Source organism: Vitis riparia, chromosome 18 (assembly GCF_004353265.1).
Source record: "Vitis riparia cultivar Riparia Gloire de Montpellier isolate 1030 chromosome 18, EGFV_Vit.rip_1.0, whole genome shotgun sequence".
NCBI classification, from domain to species: domain Eukaryota; kingdom Viridiplantae; phylum Streptophyta; class Magnoliopsida; order Vitales; family Vitaceae; genus Vitis; species Vitis riparia.
The window spans coordinates 2,901,997-2,924,106 of record NC_048448.1 but is presented as its reverse complement, the minus strand read 5'-3'; the positions used below and the strand labels follow the sequence as shown (position 1 = coordinate 2,924,106).

Below are 22,110 nucleotides of genomic sequence, written 5' to 3'. Positions count from 1 at the left end.
AGCAATTATTAGATGTGGGTCGATTGCAATTTCCCTTTGCAAAATGCAACATATTGCATAGAGTTGTGTCAGAGGAGTGATTGATATTTAAAGTCAAAAGTATGGTACATGTGCCTCCCACTTCATGGGTCCTTTTCTACCATACCCACCCAATCTTTTCATTCCCTCAGATTTTTTTTTTCACTGTTTATATAAATAATAAATATTTTAAATATATATGATTTTTTTATTAAAAAAAACCACTAAATATACATTTGGAATAATTTTTTAAATAAAAAAAATTAATGACAGTATTTATAAATATTTGTTTTACCATGTATTGAAAGCCTTTTTGGAGCTCAAATAAATTGTTTCTTACTAAAATTAAATTTTATTAAAGTTTCCGGAGATGTGACTGATTGTGTAAATGAAAAAGATGGGGTGAGAGAGGCTCGAACTCTCGACCTCAGGATTACTCGGAAGCTATGAGACCTACGCGCTAGCCAACTGCGCCACCACCCCATGTTGTCACTGGTCCTAACATTAGAGTAACAAAGTACAAAATAAGATGGAAACACACTCCGACTAATATTTGAAATTTTATTCATTGGGTCCAATTTAGCCTAATCTTTCAATGATTTAATGGCTTCCATACGTAAGGGTGACATGTAAAATATTTTAATTTAGATTAAGTTAAGGACTTTTAACAACAACTCGACTTTATGAATAAAAATTTCTTAAAACTTTTCGATTAAATATATCAGAATGATGGTTGATTGAGTGTCTAAATGTTGCTTTTAAAGTTGAGAGCATAAGACGTGTCATCAAAATAATAACTCTTGAAGTAAGATATGATATAAAATATCATAAAAAAATTTATCTACCTCTACAGATACTAATAATTAGTATCAAAGTTGTATATTTATGTTCAAATTATAAGAGTATGAAAAACAATTATTAAAATATAATAATTTAAGATGACATCTCAACAATGACAAATCAAATGAACAAATGAATAAACTTAAATAGAACCTATAATGATGTCCCAATTAAGAGAAACAACAAAACAAATAGTAATCTTAAATTGAGCTTAAGATGACGTTTCAATTATGATAAACAAACGAACAAACAATAATTTTTCATCATAAAAAGTTTGATGTGTCTTAGATAACTTTTAGAACATGCTTACCATGGAACAATATGATATAATCTTATTAGCTATTTGAATGAATCATTTCAATGATGGTTTACTTGACTTTGCATATTCTCATTTGATATCAATCGATTTTAGATGAAATAATCAAAATCAAATTCACGTAATGTTAATATAAATTTATTACTCGAGAGTTTGTAAGTATTCTAAAAGTTTAAATAAAATTGTCAAAATCAAATTCATATAATCCCATTTTACAACATATTTGTTTTTACAAATATAAATATTCTAAGTAAAAACATATAAAATTTATTTGTATGAGGTGAGTTTAAGGATGATAATATGATCGAATTTTTTAAGTAAAAAAAGTTTTGAGGCAAGTTTAAGAAATTTTGAAACTTTAGATGAGATCAGGTGTGACTTTCTTCGAGTTGTCTCACCCTAATTATATATAATACTAAATAAAAATATATTTTAATTGATACATTTTTTTTTCCAATTTTCAATCCTTTTAGCATATTATAAAATATAAAATTTAACTTTTTATAAAAATAAACTATAAACATTTATAATACTTATTTATTCATAAATTATTTTTATTTTTAATATAATTTAAAATTTTAAAAGTAACCAAAATGAAATATTTAAAAACAAAAAACTAAACGGGACAAGGTAGGGCAAAGTCATCATACATGTTTATTTTTTACAAAAAAAAAAAATAGATAGAAATAAACGGGATATGGGATACCTACTTAATATACCAATAAATGTTAAAAGACAATCTTTTAATGAAGTATGACTCAAAGTTGAAGACGAAAATATCAGGAAAAGGAAAATATTCTGAAACACCCTCCAAAAGGATTTTTAAACTTCTGGCATCCCGTCCATGAACATACATTGTCAAAACAGCACGCAAAAAACGATTTTTAAACTTTTTTGGCACTTTGATTAATTAAAAACAATATCATAAACAATATAACATAGCATCAACAAGGTTCTATGGTGTAGTGGTTAGCACTCTGGACTTTGAATCCAGCGACCTGGGTTCGACTCCCGGTAGGACCTTACTTCTGTTTTTGAGATTTTTTACTTTTAGTCCTCTGCTTTCATACACTAACTCACTATGAATGGGAGATTTGCTCCATTTCATATTGAAATTCAGACAATTTTTTTGCTATATTTCATGTAGAAATCGAGACAAACAAATGGTGTTGTCATTTACAGCTGACATGACAAAAATGTAAGCTAATCATTCACTTCCTATGCAAAATCAATAACAACAAATGATGAAAGTTAAGATACAAAAGAACTTTATCATTCATGATGTTGAGAACTCTTCTCTCTCCTGTAAGCTCTGAAGAGATCAATACCCAGGAAAGTGTTGAGCAAATTCATCCCTCCCATCCCAAACAATGCTAGAGGCAACTCCACACCCTTTTCGAACATTGGAGAATCTCTGATAAGCTTGATTGTAATGAGAATGTGTGGGGCAAACCTTGCTACAATGAAGGTGATCCAGCTGAGGACCCATTCTGCCTTCACTGCCTTGCTTTTTGCATCACGAATACCAGCCATCCGTCTCACTTTCCTCGTGTGCAAAAAGATAGAATGCAGCTGTATCATCAGAAGAATTTTCATCATTAACATAAAAAATTAGCAGAGGCATAGTTACATAAGTGCTTAAGATAGTCAACAAGACAACAACCTTAAAGGGCAAGTTGGGTTCTTAACTAAACATGTTCATAATAAACTCTACAATGAAAAAATTTATAAGAATTGTGAGGCTGCTTTCTAGTAATAGATTGGCTATTCATAGTTCCTTAGTCTCTGTTATGAAAGCATTGAATAACATAGCATAAATAGAATCAATGCAAAATTTTGGTTTCTGTTGAAACAAAACAGGCATTGTTTACATCAGCATAAATTTAACAGTGTTGATCTGGTATTTCATTTCAGTTTAGATTAGGACCCTCGAATCCAATTCAAATCCTTGTATTTCATAATTAAAGAACTGAACAGCAGACTATAAAGCCACTACACAGCATCTGGCCTTCCACTCTAGTTCAAAGGTTTAAAAGTCTAATTCCCTCGAGTATTGAAATGCCAAGTATATATGAATGGGCATGATACCCACAAACTTTAAAAGCTTTAAAGGATGTAGATGAAGGGGCCAAATTGCCTCCACCGTCTCAGCAATTTTATGGATTGTACTTAAATAATTCAATAGGTAAAAATAAAAAGTAGAAGAGAAAAAAAGGGAACATTCAAACAGAAAAGAGGAATTAGAAATAGTTACATAGAGAAAGATAGTTATAGAGGCTTACCTCACAAATGAGAGTAAGAATAAGATAGTTGATGGTGACATTCCGATATAATGCAAGTGTAAAGCAAACAAGTAGCAACAGATGATGCACTAGGATGGAAGGGATCCAACCACTGTACAATCGGTAATGCAGCATATCCCACTGATCGTACGCAAAGTAGCCACATGAAAAGCACAGAGCTGGGTATGCCCAGGGCCAAGTGTTCCCAACCAGCTTTGAGTGCTCAAACATCCCATTGGAACCCGCCCTTATCAACTCATTGACCAAAATAAAAATCACTGCACAGGAAGTAGCACAAGTTGTAATTACAGGAACAGGAAACAGGGATCCTGAAACTGTACACAAAATGGAGAAACTTTCTCCAGCAAGGATGAATTTTACAACAGATTTTAAAGATGCACATGGCAATTAACAGGTGATCCCACCAAAAAAAAAGAGTTCCATATTTTCGCTTCTCTATTTAAGAAAAAAATGATAGGTAATGGTTTGCAAGAAGGTTGGTTTCTTAGAAACTAGCATCCATTACTTCAACCGTTAGTTTATTAGTCATACTGCAAATTTTCACAGGAAGATCCAATGGCAGTTGGATCGGAAAATAAATGAACGAAGCCTGACTCTCTGCAAAGTATTTTCTATTACTTCTGTTGTCAAATGAGTCCATTTCAATCATTCCTAGGTCAAGAATCTTGTCAAGTTTGCCTTGTCTAAGCCATTTAGCATATGTCCAAATGTTCATCTAAGCTCACAAATGGAGCAATAATTTCCTGAAACCTAACTTACCAAGGTTGACAGTGATGAATCAATGATCAAAGAAACAGCCTAGGTAAGAGGTAATATTATAACTATCCAAAAAGTGTGTGAATCAACAGGTACCATGAGGAACCACAGTATATCCAAACAAGATTGGTCTGATAGAAGGGAAAAAAAAAAATCCTCTTCTTCAGTATCACGTACTCAGTATCAGTATCCATGATAGAACAATGAACACAAGTTAACTGAAGGAAGATAACCATTTTCACATACAAAATTCATAGACCTCAAGCGACAACAAGACTGGGTTTTAAACCTTGATTAATATGGATATAAACATGTCCATACAAGTGAAGTCCTTCAAAATAGATGTGTTATTGGCCACTTATGATCTCTGAGAAGATGTGGTCCTAGATAAAGCGGTGTAGGGAAAAAAGGTCACATGGTTCAAATTGTCGATCTGCACCACTCAAATTTTCACAAGAGGTTGCAAAACCATTGAGTATTTGTTCAGTGAAATCAAAATCCTATCACAGAATGATAATAATAACATGTGTAAACTGAAGGGATGAAGAGAATATGGAAGAGGCAACATGTGACCAAGTGAAAAACAAAGTGGTAGTCGGTATCACTATGGTTTTTGTAAATCTAAAATAATATGTCATCTATCTGAACATGCGGAGGATAAGGAGGGCTTTTTTTCATATGTTATGATGAGAATAATATTTGAAATTTTATTCATTAGGACCAATTTAGCCTAATCTTTCAATAACTTAATGTTTTTTTTTATATGTTATGATGAGAAGTAAAATATTTTAAATCAGACGAATGAGAGACCCCTTAACATCAAATTATTTTGAATTGAATTATGTTTGATTAGAAATAAAGTATATTGAAGGTGAGAAGGTTTTCTTGAATAAGAACAAAGCCTGATGTTTCAAGATAAGAGCACACAAAACAAATATTCCATGATTCAAATCCCTTTAAAATTTATTACAAAATATCTTTTAATATTAATTACTTTCATTTGGTGAACTAAATATTCTTAAAAACTACCATTTAAAATCATTTTTGTCTCCCTAGAATTGTCTCTGATCATTGCCCCATTTCGCTAGAAGGCAAGACTCTTTTCCCCTTTTAGAATATGTGGCTTTTGCTAGATGGGCTCAAAGAGCTAGTAAGAGAGTGGTGGACTGTGTACTTGGTTGCAGGGTCTAACAGCCACTGCCTTGCTGAGAAGTTGAAGTCTCTTAAAAGGGATCTAAAAAGATGGAATAAAGAAGTTTTTGGTAATGTCTCTGTTAGAAAATTAGAAGTCCTCTCTCGAATTCAATTATGGGATTCCAAGGATAGAGTTAATCCCTTGTCTTTGAGGAAGCAGAGGCTCGAATGGGGGATTTGGAGGAGTACAAGAATTGTGTTTCAATGGAAGAAACTTCTTGGAGACAAAAATCTAGGGAAATCCGGTTAAAGGAGGGAGACAAGAATACCAGTTTTTTTCATAAGATGGCCAATGTCAGGGCAAAAAGGAATTTTTTATCCAAGGTGAAAATTAATGGAGTCACTCTCATTGATGAGGAAGATATCAAGTCTGGGATGTGTAGGGCTTATTGGACTTTGTTATTGGAAAATGTGGATTGGAGACCGCAAATTGGGATTAACAATTTCATGTTCTGGGGACAGAAAGGTCTAGAAGTTTAGAGGTGCCTTTCTCAGAAGAAAAAGTTTTCGAAGCCTTGTACAGCCTTTCCGGCAATAAAGTGCCTTGTCCAGATGGCTTCACCATGACATTTTGGCAATTTTCCTAGGAATTTACCAAAGACGATATTATGGCCTTTTTTGGTGACTTTTTCCGCCTTGGCACTTTTCAGAGGAGTCTAAACTCCATTTTTCTCGTTCTGATCCCAAAAAAGGGAGGTGCAGAAGAGTTGAAAGATTTCAAGTTGATCAGTTTGGTTGGGAGCCTTTACAAGTTGCTCGCCAAAGTCTTGGCAAATAGGCTGAAACTAGTTATGAGGAAGGTGGTTTCAGAGTTCCAGCATGCCTTCATTCAAGATAGGCAGATTCTGGATGCTGAGCTCATTGCAAATGAGGTTGTAGACTCCAAGTTGAAAGATAATTTCTTTAGTTTCCTTTTGAAATTGGACATCGAGAAGGTGTTTGATCGTGTCAATTAGGATTGCCTTCTGTCAGTTATGTCCGAGATGGGGTTTGGGCAAAGGTGAATTAATTGGATTAAGTGGTGCATCTCCACAGCTAATTTCTCAGTTTTAATTAATGGAACCCTTTCAGGCTTTTTTCGCAGCACTAGGGGTTTGAGACAAGGCGATCCATTATCTTCTTATCTCTTCATATTAGTCATGGAGGCTCTCAGCCAACTATTGTTCAGAGCCAGAAGTGGGGGTTTCATTGAGAGGTTTAAGGTGGGAAGTAGTAGTGGAGTAGGAAAGGATCTACTCCATCTTTTGTTTGCTGACGACACACTATTATTTTGCGAGGCCAATAGTGAGCAACTAGGATAATTGAGTTAGGTGTTTTTATGGTTCAAGGCGATTTCTAGTTTAAAAGTAAACAAGGATAAAAGTGAGGCTATCCCTATAGGAAGGATTGATTCTTTGGAGAATATTGTTTTGGTGATAGGGTATAGAGTTGGGAAGCTTCCTACTTCTTATTTGGGTCTTCCCTTGGGTGCCTGACCGAAATTCTCTATTGTACCAAAATACTTAACCTTTTTACGTAGTAACTTTGATCAAGAAAAACTAGAGAAAGAGTCACTATGGCTTTTGTAGTATTCCGGGTATCGTCCTCAAGGACTGGCTTATGAAAATTGTCAATACTAAAATAAATGAATTGTTTTTGTTTAAATCCTAAAGTGAAAAACAATATGTGAATAATGTGAAACTAAGTAAAAGAAATTAAATTAATAAAATAAATTAATATTGATTTTAAATTCAATTGATTCAAGTTTGGGGTTTTCCACAATCCAACCTAGGGTATAGAAATTAGAGAAAACAATGGTCTTTTAAGTAATATGATCTTAGGGTTTTGGGATCCTTGGCCGCTCGCGATCAAGTTGAGTTCTATAACTCAAAATTGCATCTGAAACCTAATTTTTCCTTTTTAAAATAGATCCTTAAAACCATCAAATGAATGAGATTGATTACCAATTTAAGATTTGACTTTTTAACCCTTCCTACTCCTTATAGCTTTGTTTAGGGGCAAATAACGGTAGAGAAGACAAGGACAACTAATGATCAAGAAGTACCAAGAATTACTAGTATCAAGTAATAACCTATCGTATCATTCCCTAAAGGAACTCACAAGGATAGAATAAAAAAATGATAAATTGTCACCCAACCAATAATTAATCTCATTGTTATAATAATTTACCCATTGTCCCTATAAGTTTCCTATCCCTTAGGTTTTCATGCTTCAAGCCCCAAGTTGGCTCTTAGCCTCTCATGGGGGTGATGTCACATTCACAATCCATAATAGGGTAAAAATCCATAATTTGAATCAAAAGAAACTAAAAACAATATATTTAATAAAGAAAAAAAAGAAAACAAACCAAAATTCTCGTCTTCTTCCACCTTCAATGTCAAACTCTCCAGAAAAAAAAATCCAAGATCTCTAAAACCTAGAATTGAGAGAGTTTATATAATATCATCAATTACCTAACATGTGGCACACTCTCATTGGCCATTTATTACAAAATAATTTCCTAAAAATGATTAAAAAATAATAAAATGGTGATTTCTAATCGTGTGGGGTCCACTTAGGGCGGATGGAGTGCTCTAGAAGCAATTCCCCAGGTAGAGGAGGCAGAACATCAAAGTGGCAGTGGGTGAATTCGAAATTGGTGTCATTTCGAAGTGGATTTCGAAATCATAAGTTGAATTTCGAAATAACCCTCCAGATTGGTGCAATTATCTTCAAATGGCCATAACTTCTTCATTTTAGCTCCGATTTGCACACTGTTTGAAGCGTTGGACTCCTGACTTCCCGAGCTTCGAAACGATATATAGTATGTATATAATGGACTCTAGAAAGTGCTCTAAATTTGTCCTCAAAATCAGAGTATATAATGTCATCAGATTTTTGAGTTCTAAATTTCCATGCAGCTGAATCTTGCTTCATGCCTCATTTGCCATGTTTTCTTGCCTTCTTTCTTACTACATAATGGTCATTTCTCATCTTCCAAACTCATGATATCCTCGTCTTGCCTTTGCTTACGATCCATGAGCCTTGACTCACTTATTTCCTCATTTAGCCCTTTCTTGATCTTTCAAAATCTAAAGTGATTCAACTTACACCATTTTCTTCCCTTGAACCTGAGATAAGTCTTCAAAGTACAAATTGAACTCATGGCTAGGGCCTTAGCATTGATTTAGGTTAAGTTGGGTGACTTGAATGTCCTTTGGTGCACAAATCATATAGAATATGTGCCATTAGAGCACATATTTTGGCTCCAATCAGTGCCCTTTTCAAATCATCAAGGGTGTGGGACGTGGTGAAAGAGAGATTTAGAAAACGTTTGTCCTTCTAAGGGGGAAAGACTTACTTTGATAAAAAATACTCTTTCAAGTCTTCTAATTTACTTTTTGTCTCTCTTTGTCATTCCACGGAAGGTGTGTACAAGATTTGAAAAGATTCAAAGAGACTTTTTGTAGGATGGTGGTCCCTTAGTTTAATGATTGAGAAATGGAATAAGTGGAGGGCTTATTCTGGAAATTGCATCCTTTGGTTTTGCATAGAGATGTGGAAGATGTCTTTAGCTGGAAGAATAGCAAGAACGACTCTTTTTTCTGTTAGATCAGCTCCTTCACAAGAGCTTCTAGTAACCCTTTTCCTTGGAATATTATTTGGAGGTCTTGGGCTCCAATGAGGGTAAGTTTTTTTGCTAAGGAAGCATCTTGGAACAAAATCTTGACCATTGATTAGCTCAAAAGAAAGAGCTGAAATATGCCGAATAGGTGTTACTTGTGTAAAGTGGAAGAGGAAACCAGTGACCACTTGATCTTATTTTGTAAAAAGGCTACAATGCTATGGAGCTTGCTTTTCTCTTTATTTGATGTGCAGTGGGTCCTGCACTCCTCAATCAAAAGGAATTTTGATTAGTTGGCATGGTGCTTTTGTGAGTAAGAGAAAGGAAAAGGCTTGGAGGGTTGCCCCCCTTTGTTTAATGTGGACCTTATGGAAGGAAAGCAATGAGAGAGTGTTCAATGACACATAACGATCCTACCAAGGTTTAAAACTTTTTTTTTGGTGCACTTTTGTGAATTGGGGTAGAGTGTATTTAGAGGATCATTCTTTGTCCATGATTGATTTTATAAAGTGGCTTTTGTCTAATCAGGTGAAAGGTTTTTGTCTTTCTTTTTGCCTAACTCTTAGGCATTGTTTGTATACTTCGTGTGTACTTTTTTCGCGCTTCTAGGCATTACTAATACAAACTCTTATTTACCTATAAAAAAAAATAATGTTGCTTTTAAGGTTGGGATGAGTCATCCAAATAATAACTCTTGAAGCAAGATATGATATAGAATGTCATAAAAGGTTTTATCTACTTCTGTTAGATACTAATAATTAGTATCAAAGTTATACATCGTATGTTCAAGTTACAAGAGCACGATAAATAATTGTTGAAATATAATAATGTCACACTTAAGCTCAAAAGATGAGTCACCCAAATAACTATTACATTAGCCTTGAGGGAATGAGTCACCCAAATGGCTCTTAGCAGGTTCATCATAAAAGGTTCGACACACTTAACTAACTCTTAGAGCAGGCTTGCCATAAAAAATGATTAGATTTAATATTATTAGCTCTTTGGATGAGTCATTCAAATTATAGTTTACTTGACTTTGCATATTCTTATCAAATGCCAATTGATTTTAGATGCATAAAGGAGGTTTTTCAGCTACAGCAGTAGGTGACCGACAAAGAAAACCAATGATTATCAGCTGTTTATATTCTTTCTGAGGGTATCCCAACTTAAGCCTTTTGTTATGTTGGCAATCGGTCAATTGACCATATTAATGTCATTAGCTGAATCATTAGTTCATCAGATTCTCAACTGAACAAAGCCATGTCTTGTAATTACAATATTGGTGCTATATATTATAAAGAATAGAGTTGAGGACTTCGTCAATATGCTAGTAAGATGTAGTGTTGATTGTGTCTTAAAATATCGCCTTAGCCTAGTTATGGTAAGTGGCTTTCCACTCGGGCAAGATGGACTTATGGAAAGTAACTTTTAACCCATGAGAGAGGATTCCAATAATGTGAATTTCCTTCCTTCTAGCACTAGGGGATGGATCATGATGATTGGGGAGTTCTCTATCTTTTATTAGTTCACTCAAGGAATTGACGTTAACAAACTTTAGTTATGTTGTGTTAGCAGAAGATTTAATGCAAACATGTTAGTTTAATAACACAGATAAAACAATCACACACACGGTACACAAGGTTTTAACGTGGTTCGGCTAACCACGTCAACATCCACGGATGAGAGAGAATCATTCCACTATACCATAGAGAATATCAAAGAGAAAAGAATATTACAACGAGTCTCTCGCTCCACCGGATATCTCCATTCTTCCTCACATCCTTATCCACCTCGTAGTCTTTACAAGCCCATTACATCTCATAACTTTTTCTCCTTATGACCTAGAATATTTATAAAGATATTCCAACTAACCTTCCTTATTCTAAAAGGAATTTCCATACAATATTCTTTACAAAAAGAATCTATACTAATTAGGAAGTTGGGAGACTTTCCAACAAGTTATTTTAACAGATTTTACCCAATGAAAAAGTAGATGTATGTGAGATGATTCGTGCATATCTAGATCAGCCATCGACAAGCAGAATATTCCCATGGTGCCAACTATCACCTTCAACAAGCCCATATCACATTTACATATCATAACTAGGCAGTCTAGGCTAAGATGAGACATAACTTAATATCATTTTCATGAGTGCCCTGAATTACAATCACTTCTCATTTAATTCTCATGGATGGGGGTTTTGAATTTGAGACAAGCCTTCTCATTCAGTTGGGAAAAAAACCCAATTCTAGCAAATCCTTTCCAATTCTCAGGATGAAACAGAACGCGGAAATTAACATTTGATTAGCCTCCCTTTCACCTTCTCTTGCTTCCATTATTAATCAAACAATACCTAGATCAACGCGCATAATTGACAAAAGAATTAAAAATCCAAAGAAACCAGAAGAAAAAAAGAGAGTAGAAAACATGCTTAACCCCACATTGGGGCCAAGCATCGGAAAAGCAATGCCACACACACAATTCTATCCATAGACCCAAAGAAAACCCAGAAGACTAAACGCCAAATAAGCACCACAAAACATTCAGAAAATGATAAAATAACAAGCACCCAATTCCAGGAAAAAGCAGCAAAAGAAAATCCGGGGAGCTGACCTGAAGCGGAGGTGATGGAGGAGTGGAGGAGGGAAACGCAAGTATTGACCAGGAGAGGGTCCTTGGAGACCCACGAGCGGATGACCCAGTTGGCAAATTGATAGAAACAAAAGCCACCAACAACAGAGAGTAGCTCCCTTCTCTTGTTAAACACAATCTCGAACAACACAGAGATCATCCATAGCAGCAGAGTCGCCAAGAAGAAAGCTCCTGGAGCTTTGTTTTGGCCTTGAGGTGCTCTTGCCATGAGTCTTCTCTTCTCTCGCTCTCCTCTACCTCTTCGCCCCTCTTGTCCTGCGACCCACAGTAACAGTAGCAATTAATTCAACGCTTTTGCCACAGTCCTCTTCACTTTACTTTTTCCTTTTCTGGGTAGGTGAGTTGATGAGAAAAGTAAAATCTAATTTTCGTAAAAAAATTAAATAATATTTTAATAATAAGTCTCAATTTTAATAAATTATTATTATTATAATAAAATTATCAAATATTTTATTATAAGAAATCCAACATTTTACACCAGAGGATTGAGAATGAAATCTAGGGGATCCGACGTGGCAGGATATGGGGACCCCAAAAACGGAGGATACACTTTCAGAAGAAGCAGACCATGTGGTTGGAGTGTGTGCCACGTGGGCAACATTCTAGTCCACGCTCTTCCACGTGTCATATCCTGGCAGGCCACCCGAGATCGCGCTCAATACCAACCTCTTATCATCAAAATCTCCCGACGCTGGAGCCATCGCTATTATATTTCTCTCTCTAAATTATAACCAGTTTTTTTTTTCTCTTACCCCTATTGGCCACCTTCAAACGCCAGCCATGACCATTGTGGCTACTGCTGCTGCCCTCTCTCTTCCATTATCTCTATGCCCAACTTCTAAGATCAACACCAAAAAGGTATGTTTCTGTCTCTTTTGAATATTTTTTAAGGTGTTTCTTGGATAAATTGATCTGGGTACTTGCTAAATGTAGAGGAAAGTGTGGTTGAAGTGGTTGACTGGTGAGTTGAGTTGTAGGTTTGGTTGTGGTACTCACCGGTAGAGCTTGCAGTCCAAGCAAGAAAGTGAAACTCAGGCTAATATTGATTTTCTGGATACCCAATCAGTGTAGAGAACAATATAGTTTAGTTGGATTGTTGTAATATGTATTCAGACCCAAAAGAGGGGAAGAAATGAATCAATAAGAACCCAAAAGCTATGTTTTCTTGTTTGTTTGATAAATTATATGGGCAGTTGAATTTTCGGGTGGATTGTGGAATTTAACCCCAGATGATATGAACTTTGATTTGTTATCCTGATAACTTTGCTTTGGCGCATGATAAATCTTGAAGAAATTTGAGTTAGGGTTATCAGATTTGTTGCTTATATCATGATGGGTGGTGCGAGGTTTCAGGGTGTAAGACGAGGGCTTCGGGTGTTTGCTGTATTTGGAGAGGAAAGTGGGTCAGTGGAGAGGAAGAGCACATGGGGCACAATCTTTGATGTGGAGGATCCAAGGTCTAAATTCCCACAATCCAAAGGGAAGTTCTTGGATGTAAATCAAGCTCTTGAAGTAGCTAGATTTGATATTCAGTACTGTGATTGGCGGGCTCGGCAAGATCTGCTTACAATCATGCTCCTCCATGAAAAGGTCCCCTCTTGTTTTCTATCCTCCATTTTAATTTGATTTTCTAATGTCTGTCTTCCCTTTGATTTTTTGTTTGTAGTTCTATAAATATAAACATTGAGTCTGATTTTTTGTTTTATACATTGAAATTTTTTGAATTTATTGGGGAATTCTGAATTGAATGATGTGGCCGTAGGTTGTGGAAGTTCTAAATCCTTTGGCCCGTGAATACAAGTCCATTGGCACATTGAAGAAGGAGCTTGCAGGGCTGCAAGAAGAGCTAGCACAAGCTCACAGACAGGTCTGGAAAAGTTTTGGTTGCTTTGATGCAAATGCTGTGACTTAGATAAATCAAGAAGCATCTCACTGATCCATCATATTCTTATCAATGAGTGCCTACATAGTCACACTAAATCTGGATTTTCCAGTTCCAATTGGTTATATACATGCTTTGAAACTGCAATCTCATGGCCCTTTTTTTTTTGTTCCTTGTGACTCTGAATAACAGGTTCATATATCTGAAGCAAGGGTTGGCACTGCTTTAGATAAGTTGGCTTACATGGAAGAATTGGTTAATGATAGGCTATTACAAGACAGAAATACAGCAGATTCAAATCAAACTTCAACTTCAACTTCTCCTAGTACTTCCACAGCATCTCTTGATATGGTAAAGAGAAAGCTTCCCCAGAAAAGTTTGAATGTTTCAGGTCCTGTTCAACCTTACCATCCTCGTCTGAAGAATTTCTGGTACCCTGTTGCTTTCTCCACAGACCTGAAGGATGATACCATGGTAAGCCAGTTTTCCAAACATCTAAGGCTCATATTTAGTGATTAAATACAGATTTTCCACATTGTGGCTAGTCAACAATGTCTAAGTAGCAATAAGAGAGGAGGCAAACATTTATAGCTTATCTGGCCTTGTGATAATCTGTGAGTTTTCCTTGTAACAGTTTTTACCTTTTTCTGTTTCAGATTCCAATTGATTGCTTTGAGGAACCGTGGGTTGTCTTTCGTGGGAAAGATGGGAAACCCGGATGTGTCCGTAACACCTGCGCCCATAGAGCATGTCCTCTTCATCTTGGATCAGTAAATGAGGGTCGTATCCAATGTCCTTACCATGGTTAGTAAGAGGGGAAGGAAATATGCAAAAGTTTACCTGTTTTGCTAATAAGAACAGCTGACAACATCAATTAGTAATGCATAAAGTAAAAAATATTTGTTTGCTCATGTGGAAATTTTTGTGATGGATGAACTTCAGGGTGGGAGTACTCAACAGATGGGAAATGCGAGAAAATGCCGTCAACACGATTGCTTAATGTAAAAATAAAATCATTGCCGTGTTTAGAGCAAGAGGGAATGATCTGGATTTGGCCTGGCAGTGATCCTCCAACAGCCACCCTTCCTTCTTTACAACCTCCACCAGGATTTAAAATCCATGCTGAGGTATGTTATCAATGCATTCAGATCTTTCTGTTGTTTGAATACTTAAAAGGCATTATTGGTCTCCTCATTTCTATCATTATTTTTTGGGAATTGCAGATTGTCATGGAACTTCCAGTGGAACATGGGCTTCTTCTGGATAACCTTTTGGATCTTGCACATGCCCCTTTCACTCATACATCCACCTTTGCCAAAGGATGGAGCGTGCCTAGGTTTGTTCCTGTCAATATTACATTTCATGGATATTTTGGAGGGCCCATTCAGCTTAAGTTTTGTATTATCTGAATTCTCAGCTTGGTAAAATTCTTGACACCTGCATCTGGACTCCAAGGATACTGGGATCCCTACCCCATAGATATGGAATTTCGACCACCTTGTATGGTGCTGTCAACCATTGGTATCTCAAAACCCGGGAAATTGGAGGGACAGAGCACCAAGCAGTGCGCGACACATCTTCATCAACTCCATGTCTGCTTACCTTCATCAAGAGACAAGACAAGGTTACTGTACAGAATGTCACTGGACTTTGCTCCTGTGCTTCAGCACATCCCTTTCATGCAATATCTCTGGAGATATTTTGCAGAAAAGGTAAAATCTCCTTCCCACTAATTTCCTCAAGATGACATAGTAGCATGAAGTTTAAGGCGCTCTGTTCTTGTATCTGCATTACTCTGGTTAAATGCCATATGCGATCCACCCTCTATCTGCACAATTTCTTGACGTGTGATTTTTTTCAGGTGTTGAATGAGGATCTACGGCTTGTAGTTGGACAACAAGACCGGATGTTGATGGGGGCAAATGTGTGGAACTGCCCAGTATCATATGACAAGCTTGGAGTGAGGTACAGGCTATGGAGAGACGCTGTGGAACGAGGAGCTAAGCGATTACCCTTCACTGAATCAACATAAATGCAGCTTCAGCTACATATTCTAACTTCAATTACTGCTCCTTCAGAACCAACCCCCAAGTACCCAACTCTGCAGACCATCAACTATAACTCCTTTGAATATATTCTGCAGTTTGGTGCCCACCAAGAACATCCTTCCAGTGCGACCCCCAACGGCAACTGTGAATTAATATGAGGCAGAAAATAGATGGTTCCTACAAGACAAAGCCCCTGTAAAATAAATTGATTCTGTACACTACCTTCATTTTTGTTTCGTGTACAGTATCAAATCCATTTTTTTTTTTTTTTTTTCATCTTTTGGTACTTGTTTGGAGAACAATGGAATCATAAAGATTGCTTTCCAGCCAAAATAAGTATCATTGATCTCTGAGCCAGTGTCACTGTATAATAGCATCACTCTGTCCTCATTTTATAAATGAAAATTCATCATTCTCAATTGCTCGTAATTCCATCTCTGTCAGATGTACATAACAACCGCTATTTGCCCAGTTAGTCAGAGTGTCATTCAATATGAAGCACAAGAAAAGATAAGTGTTTTATTAATTGATATTATTAAACAGCAAAACGGTCCAAATACAGCAAACAAACACTAGGAAGGAAAGTAGGAGAGAAAATAAGAGAATTAGAGAGCCGAGCCACAGAAAGGGCAGAATCTGAAGTTAGATTCAACAGGCCGACCGCAAGAAGCGCAGCGGAAAACATCGAGGAGTGGCCCTGTACGAGTAGGAGGGGGGAAGAAGAGGAAGCAATCGGGGCAGTGCATGAGAGGCTCTTTTCCAGGCCACCGCCATACGGGCACGAAGAAGAGTTTGAGGACCTTTTCGTAGTCCACCAGATCGGCTCTAGACCCGCAGTTTATACATTTTCCGGCACTGCTCTTCAGTACTTGCCGGACCTGTTGTTCTAATCCTCCCACGAAGAAGAAGAACATTTTTTCCCTTTAGCTTCGCCTCTCCCTCTTCCCCTGCTATTCAAGGAAAATTGGTTTTTCTGGAGTGTTCCGGGATTCTCTGGTGATTTGGGCCCAGACCAGGCGGTCGGCCCACGAAAGAAGGCCGCGCACCGTCAGCCGTCAGGCTTTCATTTCTAGGTTTTATCTCCATTTCTTTGCCACGGATATTTCTACTTTCTAGCACGTCTTCCCTTTTGTGTTTTAATTTAATTATGAAATGATTTCTAGAACTGTCAACCAGACGGATCATAAGAAATACTAAAATGGATTCATCAGTTCCTTCCCCCTCAGCTCGAAATTTACATAGAAACCCACAAATAAAAGATTACAAGATCGACATGAAAATATTTCTCGATAATTTTTTGTTTTTTAATTTTAGAAAGAATTTGTTTTTAAAAATTTCTAACATTGTTTGTTGATTATTTTTTAGAAACAATTTTTTTTTTATAAATGAAAAAGATAATATTTTTTAAAAAATAATAAAAGTTGTTTTCACCCTTTTTTTTTAAATAAATTTAAAAAAAATCATAAAAATAAATAAAATTGAACATGACATTATTCCATTTCTCTCTCCACGATTTAATACCAATATTAAAAATCTTCAAATATGATATTCCTTTAAATTATATATATTTTTATAAAAAGAATTTAACTTCTTTAGATTTTTCATTAAACAAATAAATTTTAAATCAAACTATACTTAATACATAACATTTATTAATCTTCAAAAATAATTTCAAACTCAAAAATCAATTTAATTAATACTAAAAAGTCATGGTCTCAATAATATTAAAAAGTCATAAACTAAAATTTATTTTAAATGTCTCGATTATATATATATTTACAATTTTTTTTATTAATCAAATAAGCTTTAAGCAAAATTTAATGCATTAAATTCATTATAGAGTTTAATAATTTTTAAATATAACTTAAAATTTAAATAATAATTCAATAAATATCAGAAATTTATGAACAAAAATAGAATAATTGTTTTCTATTTTTTTATTGGGTAAATAAGCTTTAAATTAAATAAGACTTAATGTGTTGAATTCATTATCAAATTTAGCAGTTTTTGAAAATAATTAAAAACTCAAATAATAAACTTATTAATACAAAAAATTTATAGATAAAAATTGTTTCATAATGGCTTTATTATTATTTTTATGTACATAATTATATTTTTATAAATTTTCTCACTATAAAAGTAAATTTCAATCAAGTGATACTTTGTATTGAATTTATGAATAGATTTAACAATTTTTAAAAATAATTTGAAATTGAAAAAATAGATCTAATCATTAAAAAATAATACATCAAAACTAATATATTATGAATCATAACTTTACTATTTCTCTGCTACACACAATTATATTTTTTGAATTTAGATAAATAAATTATAAATTAAGATATAATTAATAATTTAAATTATTTAATAAAATTTAAAATTTTTAAGAATAATTTTAAATTCAAAAGATGAATCTAATTAGTTGTAGATTAAATCAAAACATTCTACAATATTATATTCCTCATTATTCATTATTTATTTTAAATAAAACATTGTTAAAAATTATTATTATTCATTTTTAACAAAAAAAAAAAAAAAAAAAAACGATGTTTCTAATATATACCAAAATAGTATATTTTTATTTAAAAAAAATTAATTTATAATTTTATTATAATATTATTATTCATGTTTTACTAAAGACTATTTATTTTTTAATTTATTCATAATTACAGAACTATTTTGATTTTTAATAAAACTCAAATTAAATTAAATTTATATTATATAAATTGAATTTATAATATTTTTACAATATCAAAATAAAAGAATTATTACTAAAAACAACTTATCCAAACAGGTTTTTTTTTTTAAATGTTTTTAAAACCAACTTGTAAAACCCACTTATTTTTATAAAACATTAGAAAATTATTTTGTATTCTTTAACTTATAAACAGTTTTTTTTTAAAAAAAAAAAGTTTAAAAAAACATGATCAAACGGTCTTAGTCTCATAAATTGTATTTCAACATCAAAATACCCAACCAATTGATGTTTAAATAGGATGATTACATAGAAAATAACATCCCTCAATAGATATTATAGATTCTTAGGACTACTCTCATCCACGTTCAACCTTGCAAGATCATTAAACCAAAGCTAAGCATCCTTATTATATGCATATATACAATAACCACCATTAGACAGTTTGTGATAGAGAAGACACTGTGGGTAACAATTTTTAAGCTGGTTTCCAAACTGTAAGCACCTCCTGAAACATTTCCAGCATCAGTTCCCTGTCAGCCTGCCTGAAGAAGTTATTCATTTCCTCTCTAACATCATATATCTTACCAAAATCGAGTAAGTACATCAAGCATCCTTTTTTGAGCTTGTTAAGCTGGTAAAGCCATGCTTCCTGCAGCCTCTCCAGGACATTTCCTGAGTTGATGTCTTCCAATAGGCTTTCCTCACAGGCATCTTTTAGGTCTGTAATGTCATACTTGTTTGCCGCTCCCAGCAGTGCCAGCCGGTGCTTCCAGAAATCCTCTTGTTTTATGTTGCCATACAAGTAACTAAGTAGAGCCGTGCAAGATTCCAGAGACAAGTCTTCTATGTCGATTGTAGAGGACGACTTCTCCTTGAGGTTGTGAAGGAACATGCTTTGGAACACAGGGGAACTTGCTGATAAAATTGCCTTGTGAGCTCTTAGAGTGCCATCAGCAGTGTTAATGGTGACATCGGCATGGATTGCCTCATTAAGCATGCGAGAGAGGCACCGAAGAGTGCTTTGAGCTGCTAGAGATTGCATCACTCCATCACTGGGCCATATTGAGCTGGCTTCCCCACCCTGAGTTTTAGCACAAAGCCACTTGGACTTCAGTGATATGTGACCTTCTCTACTATATATTTCAGAGGAAGCATCTTCCTATTAATTTTATTCCTTTAAATGAGTTAAAGAAGAGGGAAAATTAAAGGAAACATCATTCAATTTGCATTTGTTAATCACAACATTTTACTGTTAAAAGAGGTTCTTGGCTGCGGGAGAGTACAAAGGAACTCACATTCAATGGGCATATCTTCAAGTCCAGAAACTCGACATCAATGACGAAGCGGCCATGAAAGGTGGAATCGACAGGCCAGACAAAGTCATCACTGGTCCGAAGCAGTCTCTCATGAACTGCAGCATGAAGCAATAGAAAATTAATGAATATCCTTATGTGGTAGCATGTAAAATCAGAAAATAATTATCAATAATCTGCAAAATGATGGGATAAATTTTTTTGCATGATTCTGCCAAGTAGATAAGAACAAGGGTTTCATAATTTTGTGTTCGTGAATGCTAACAAGTCAAGCACATTATTTTAGTAGCCAAATAAAAATTTATCCAAAAGCATCTAGAAAAATGTGGATACAACTCAAGTATACAAGATGCATTTACCAGCATGCTAAAGGCTCACAAGAGCAAGAAGCAAAAGAAACAGCAACTCCTTACCAAAGAAACCAGCATCAGAATCCAAAGAGATGCCAGACCAACAAAGTACCGATAAAGGTATTTTTCACCATTACCTTCAGACTTTCCTCATCCTCAAACATCTTCTATTCCACTCTTTCCAAATGCGTAAATCAAGCACATATTCCAACTGTTTTCGTAAAAAGTCCAGCACATATCCCACCTGATCTTATTTCCCTTTGTTCTAATACAGTCATACTTGTACAAATATATCTTAAAAGCAACAAAATTCCAATTGTAACACTAATCTTCCCAGAACATACAAGTCGATCACGAAAACTTGCCAAGTATGTGGACTTGTGATACCGTTTTTTTTAAATGTGAAGGACAGTGATTCTTACATTTGGTTGTTTTTAATATTCTGATTAAGGAATCAGTCTTGTTCCCTATCCTTGCTTTCACTCTTAATTGAGAATCAATGTAATTTTGCAATACATATTTCCTTAGGGAGAAGTTGCACACTGCTTTAACACATGGATTTGTGAATCCAAGTAGATCATACTCCCCTTCGTCTGGTCTTCCATCCCCTGTGGCTTATTAATTATTATCATCTGTGTCTTTTGATTCAGTTTTGCCCACACAAATCCCAGTATTTTGTTCAGTGAACTTTAAGATAGAATCAAACATAATTTAAATTTCAGCACCAAAATCCCAAACCATTCAAGAAAATTCCAATTGCCAGTAAAGGAAAAAATCCACGCAACCCACGATTTAATAAATAAGCACAATAGAAGTTTATCATCGTCAAGAAACTATATACATAGAAGAGAGAAGAATCAATAGTAACGGAAGTGCATACTAGGGGAGATGTACGGCCTCCTGGAGGCGGCGGAATTGGAGACGCGGAGAACGAATCTAGCTATAGGAGGCTGTTCTTTTGAAGCTCTGGAGGGCTCCGGAAATAGACGAATATACATATACCTATTCTTCTCAATAGATAAGTGCCTGAGATTCCAATCAGGACACAGACAAATCAAGCTCAATCCAACCCAGAAACCAACACAAACCCATCGTTTCAAAAACCAAAACAACACATACAACTATCAAAATACACCATAAGTGATCACACAGAGAGCTGAGTCAGAGAAAGTTGTACCAGTTCCAGATTCCGACCTTGAATGGATCGGACTTTTTGAAGGAACAGGGTCCAAAGTTGTCGATCCTCCACTGAGCTAGTCTCGAGATTGTCTCCACCTTTGAATCCCCCATCTCCACCTCCTCCCTCTCTCTCTCTCGTCTCTGCAATCCGCGCCTTACAGCGAGAAGTGGACTCTGGTCTCAAGCTTTCAGACGATGCATTTTTCGAAGGGGAAAAGTCGGGCAAACCAAAAGCAATGCACAAATGCAGAACAGCAGAAGTCTCTGACGTCAAAGTACGCAAACACCCTTACAAAGCCTCACCCTTTTGTGTCGTTTTGAGGATACCGATGTCATTTCAAAAGTTCACTGCGCTCGTGTCCCAGTTTTCGGTTACTCATTTTTATCAGGCGCGAACACACCATGATACGGATCAAAATTGTGACACGTGTCGAGATCTTAAGATATATATTTGATTTGTTGCTGTTTGGAAACCGGGGTAAGTCTGGTATATACCAGGTCAACTGAGTGGGTGGGCTTGCGATTGGCTGACGTGGGTTCCCACTTAATCTTATTATTCACGTATTCTTTTATCTGTTTGGCCATAAAAGCATGGCCGACCATCTCTTGAATAATCTTCTTTCTTTTGGAGGTTGCCTTCCTTTTCACGGTTGATGAATCTTCTTTATTAAACCCAAATCACCCTTTCATTGAACTTTTTTCTTTTGTATTAACATTAGAACCTTCTTAATGAAGAAACAAAAAAATTATTTTCTATTTTTAAAATATTATGAATAAAAAAATGTGAAAAATGTCTAGCAATATATTTGAGAAATTATTAAAATTATATTTTGGATTATTTTGTTTTTTTTTTAATAGAGTGAATGCCTTTATGGCATAAAATTATGACTTTAAACTAATATTTTTCACCTCTAAGTACAATTAGCTCTTTTTTATAATCATTCATATAGTGGATT

At 35.1% G+C, this 22,110-nt stretch overlaps 4 protein-coding genes and 2 non-coding genes across 6 annotated transcripts; 2 read left to right on the top strand and 4 right to left on the bottom strand.

The window, feature by feature from the left end:
- Window positions 1–416: 416 nt before the first annotated feature.
- TRNAM-CAU lies at window positions 417–501 on the bottom strand. Its single transcript is given in 2 exon segments — window positions 417–452; window positions 464–501. It is a non-coding gene; the product is annotated as a tRNA-Met (tRNA).
- A 1,624-nt stretch (window positions 502–2,125) lies between these two features.
- Window positions 2,126–2,197, top strand: TRNAQ-UUG. The gene has a single exon. It is a non-coding gene; the product is annotated as a tRNA-Gln (tRNA).
- A 79-nt stretch (window positions 2,198–2,276) lies between these two features.
- On the bottom strand, window positions 2,277–12,001 carry LOC117905924 (TLC domain-containing protein 2). Its single transcript, XM_034818803.1, has 3 exons — window positions 11,646–12,001; window positions 3,457–3,734; window positions 2,277–2,746 (listed from the first exon to the last, which is right to left on the bottom strand). Exons 1-3 carry the CDS (start codon window positions 11,890–11,892, stop codon window positions 2,447–2,449), a joined length of 825 nt encoding a protein of 274 aa, XP_034674694.1. The 5' UTR covers window positions 11,893–12,001; the 3' UTR covers window positions 2,277–2,446.
- Window positions 12,002–12,416: 415 nt separating this feature from the next.
- LOC117907271 (chlorophyllide a oxygenase, chloroplastic) lies at window positions 12,417–16,043 on the top strand. The gene is made up of 9 exons (XM_034820758.1): window positions 12,417–12,542; window positions 13,038–13,274; window positions 13,447–13,551; window positions 13,759–14,040; window positions 14,223–14,370; window positions 14,509–14,693; window positions 14,790–14,902; window positions 14,984–15,278; window positions 15,428–16,043. The coding sequence occupies exons 1-9, from the start codon at window positions 12,465–12,467 to the stop codon at window positions 15,596–15,598; spliced, it is 1,614 nt and encodes a 537-aa protein (XP_034676649.1). The 5' UTR covers window positions 12,417–12,464; the 3' UTR covers window positions 15,599–16,043.
- Window positions 16,044–16,108: 65 nt separating this feature from the next.
- On the bottom strand, window positions 16,109–16,639 carry LOC117907272. The gene has a single exon (XM_034820759.1). The coding sequence runs from the start codon at window positions 16,526–16,528 to the stop codon at window positions 16,220–16,222; it is 309 nt and encodes a 102-aa protein (XP_034676650.1). The 5' UTR covers window positions 16,529–16,639; the 3' UTR covers window positions 16,109–16,219.
- A 1,975-nt stretch (window positions 16,640–18,614) lies between these two features.
- LOC117907708 (BTB/POZ domain-containing protein At1g21780) lies at window positions 18,615–21,403 on the bottom strand. The gene is made up of 4 exons (XM_034821349.1): window positions 21,153–21,403; window positions 20,856–21,001; window positions 19,608–19,723; window positions 18,615–19,393 (listed from the first exon to the last, which is right to left on the bottom strand). Exons 1-4 carry the CDS (start codon window positions 21,263–21,265, stop codon window positions 18,788–18,790), a joined length of 981 nt encoding a protein of 326 aa, XP_034677240.1. The 5' UTR covers window positions 21,266–21,403; the 3' UTR covers window positions 18,615–18,787.
- Window positions 21,404–22,110: the final 707 nt, after the last annotated feature.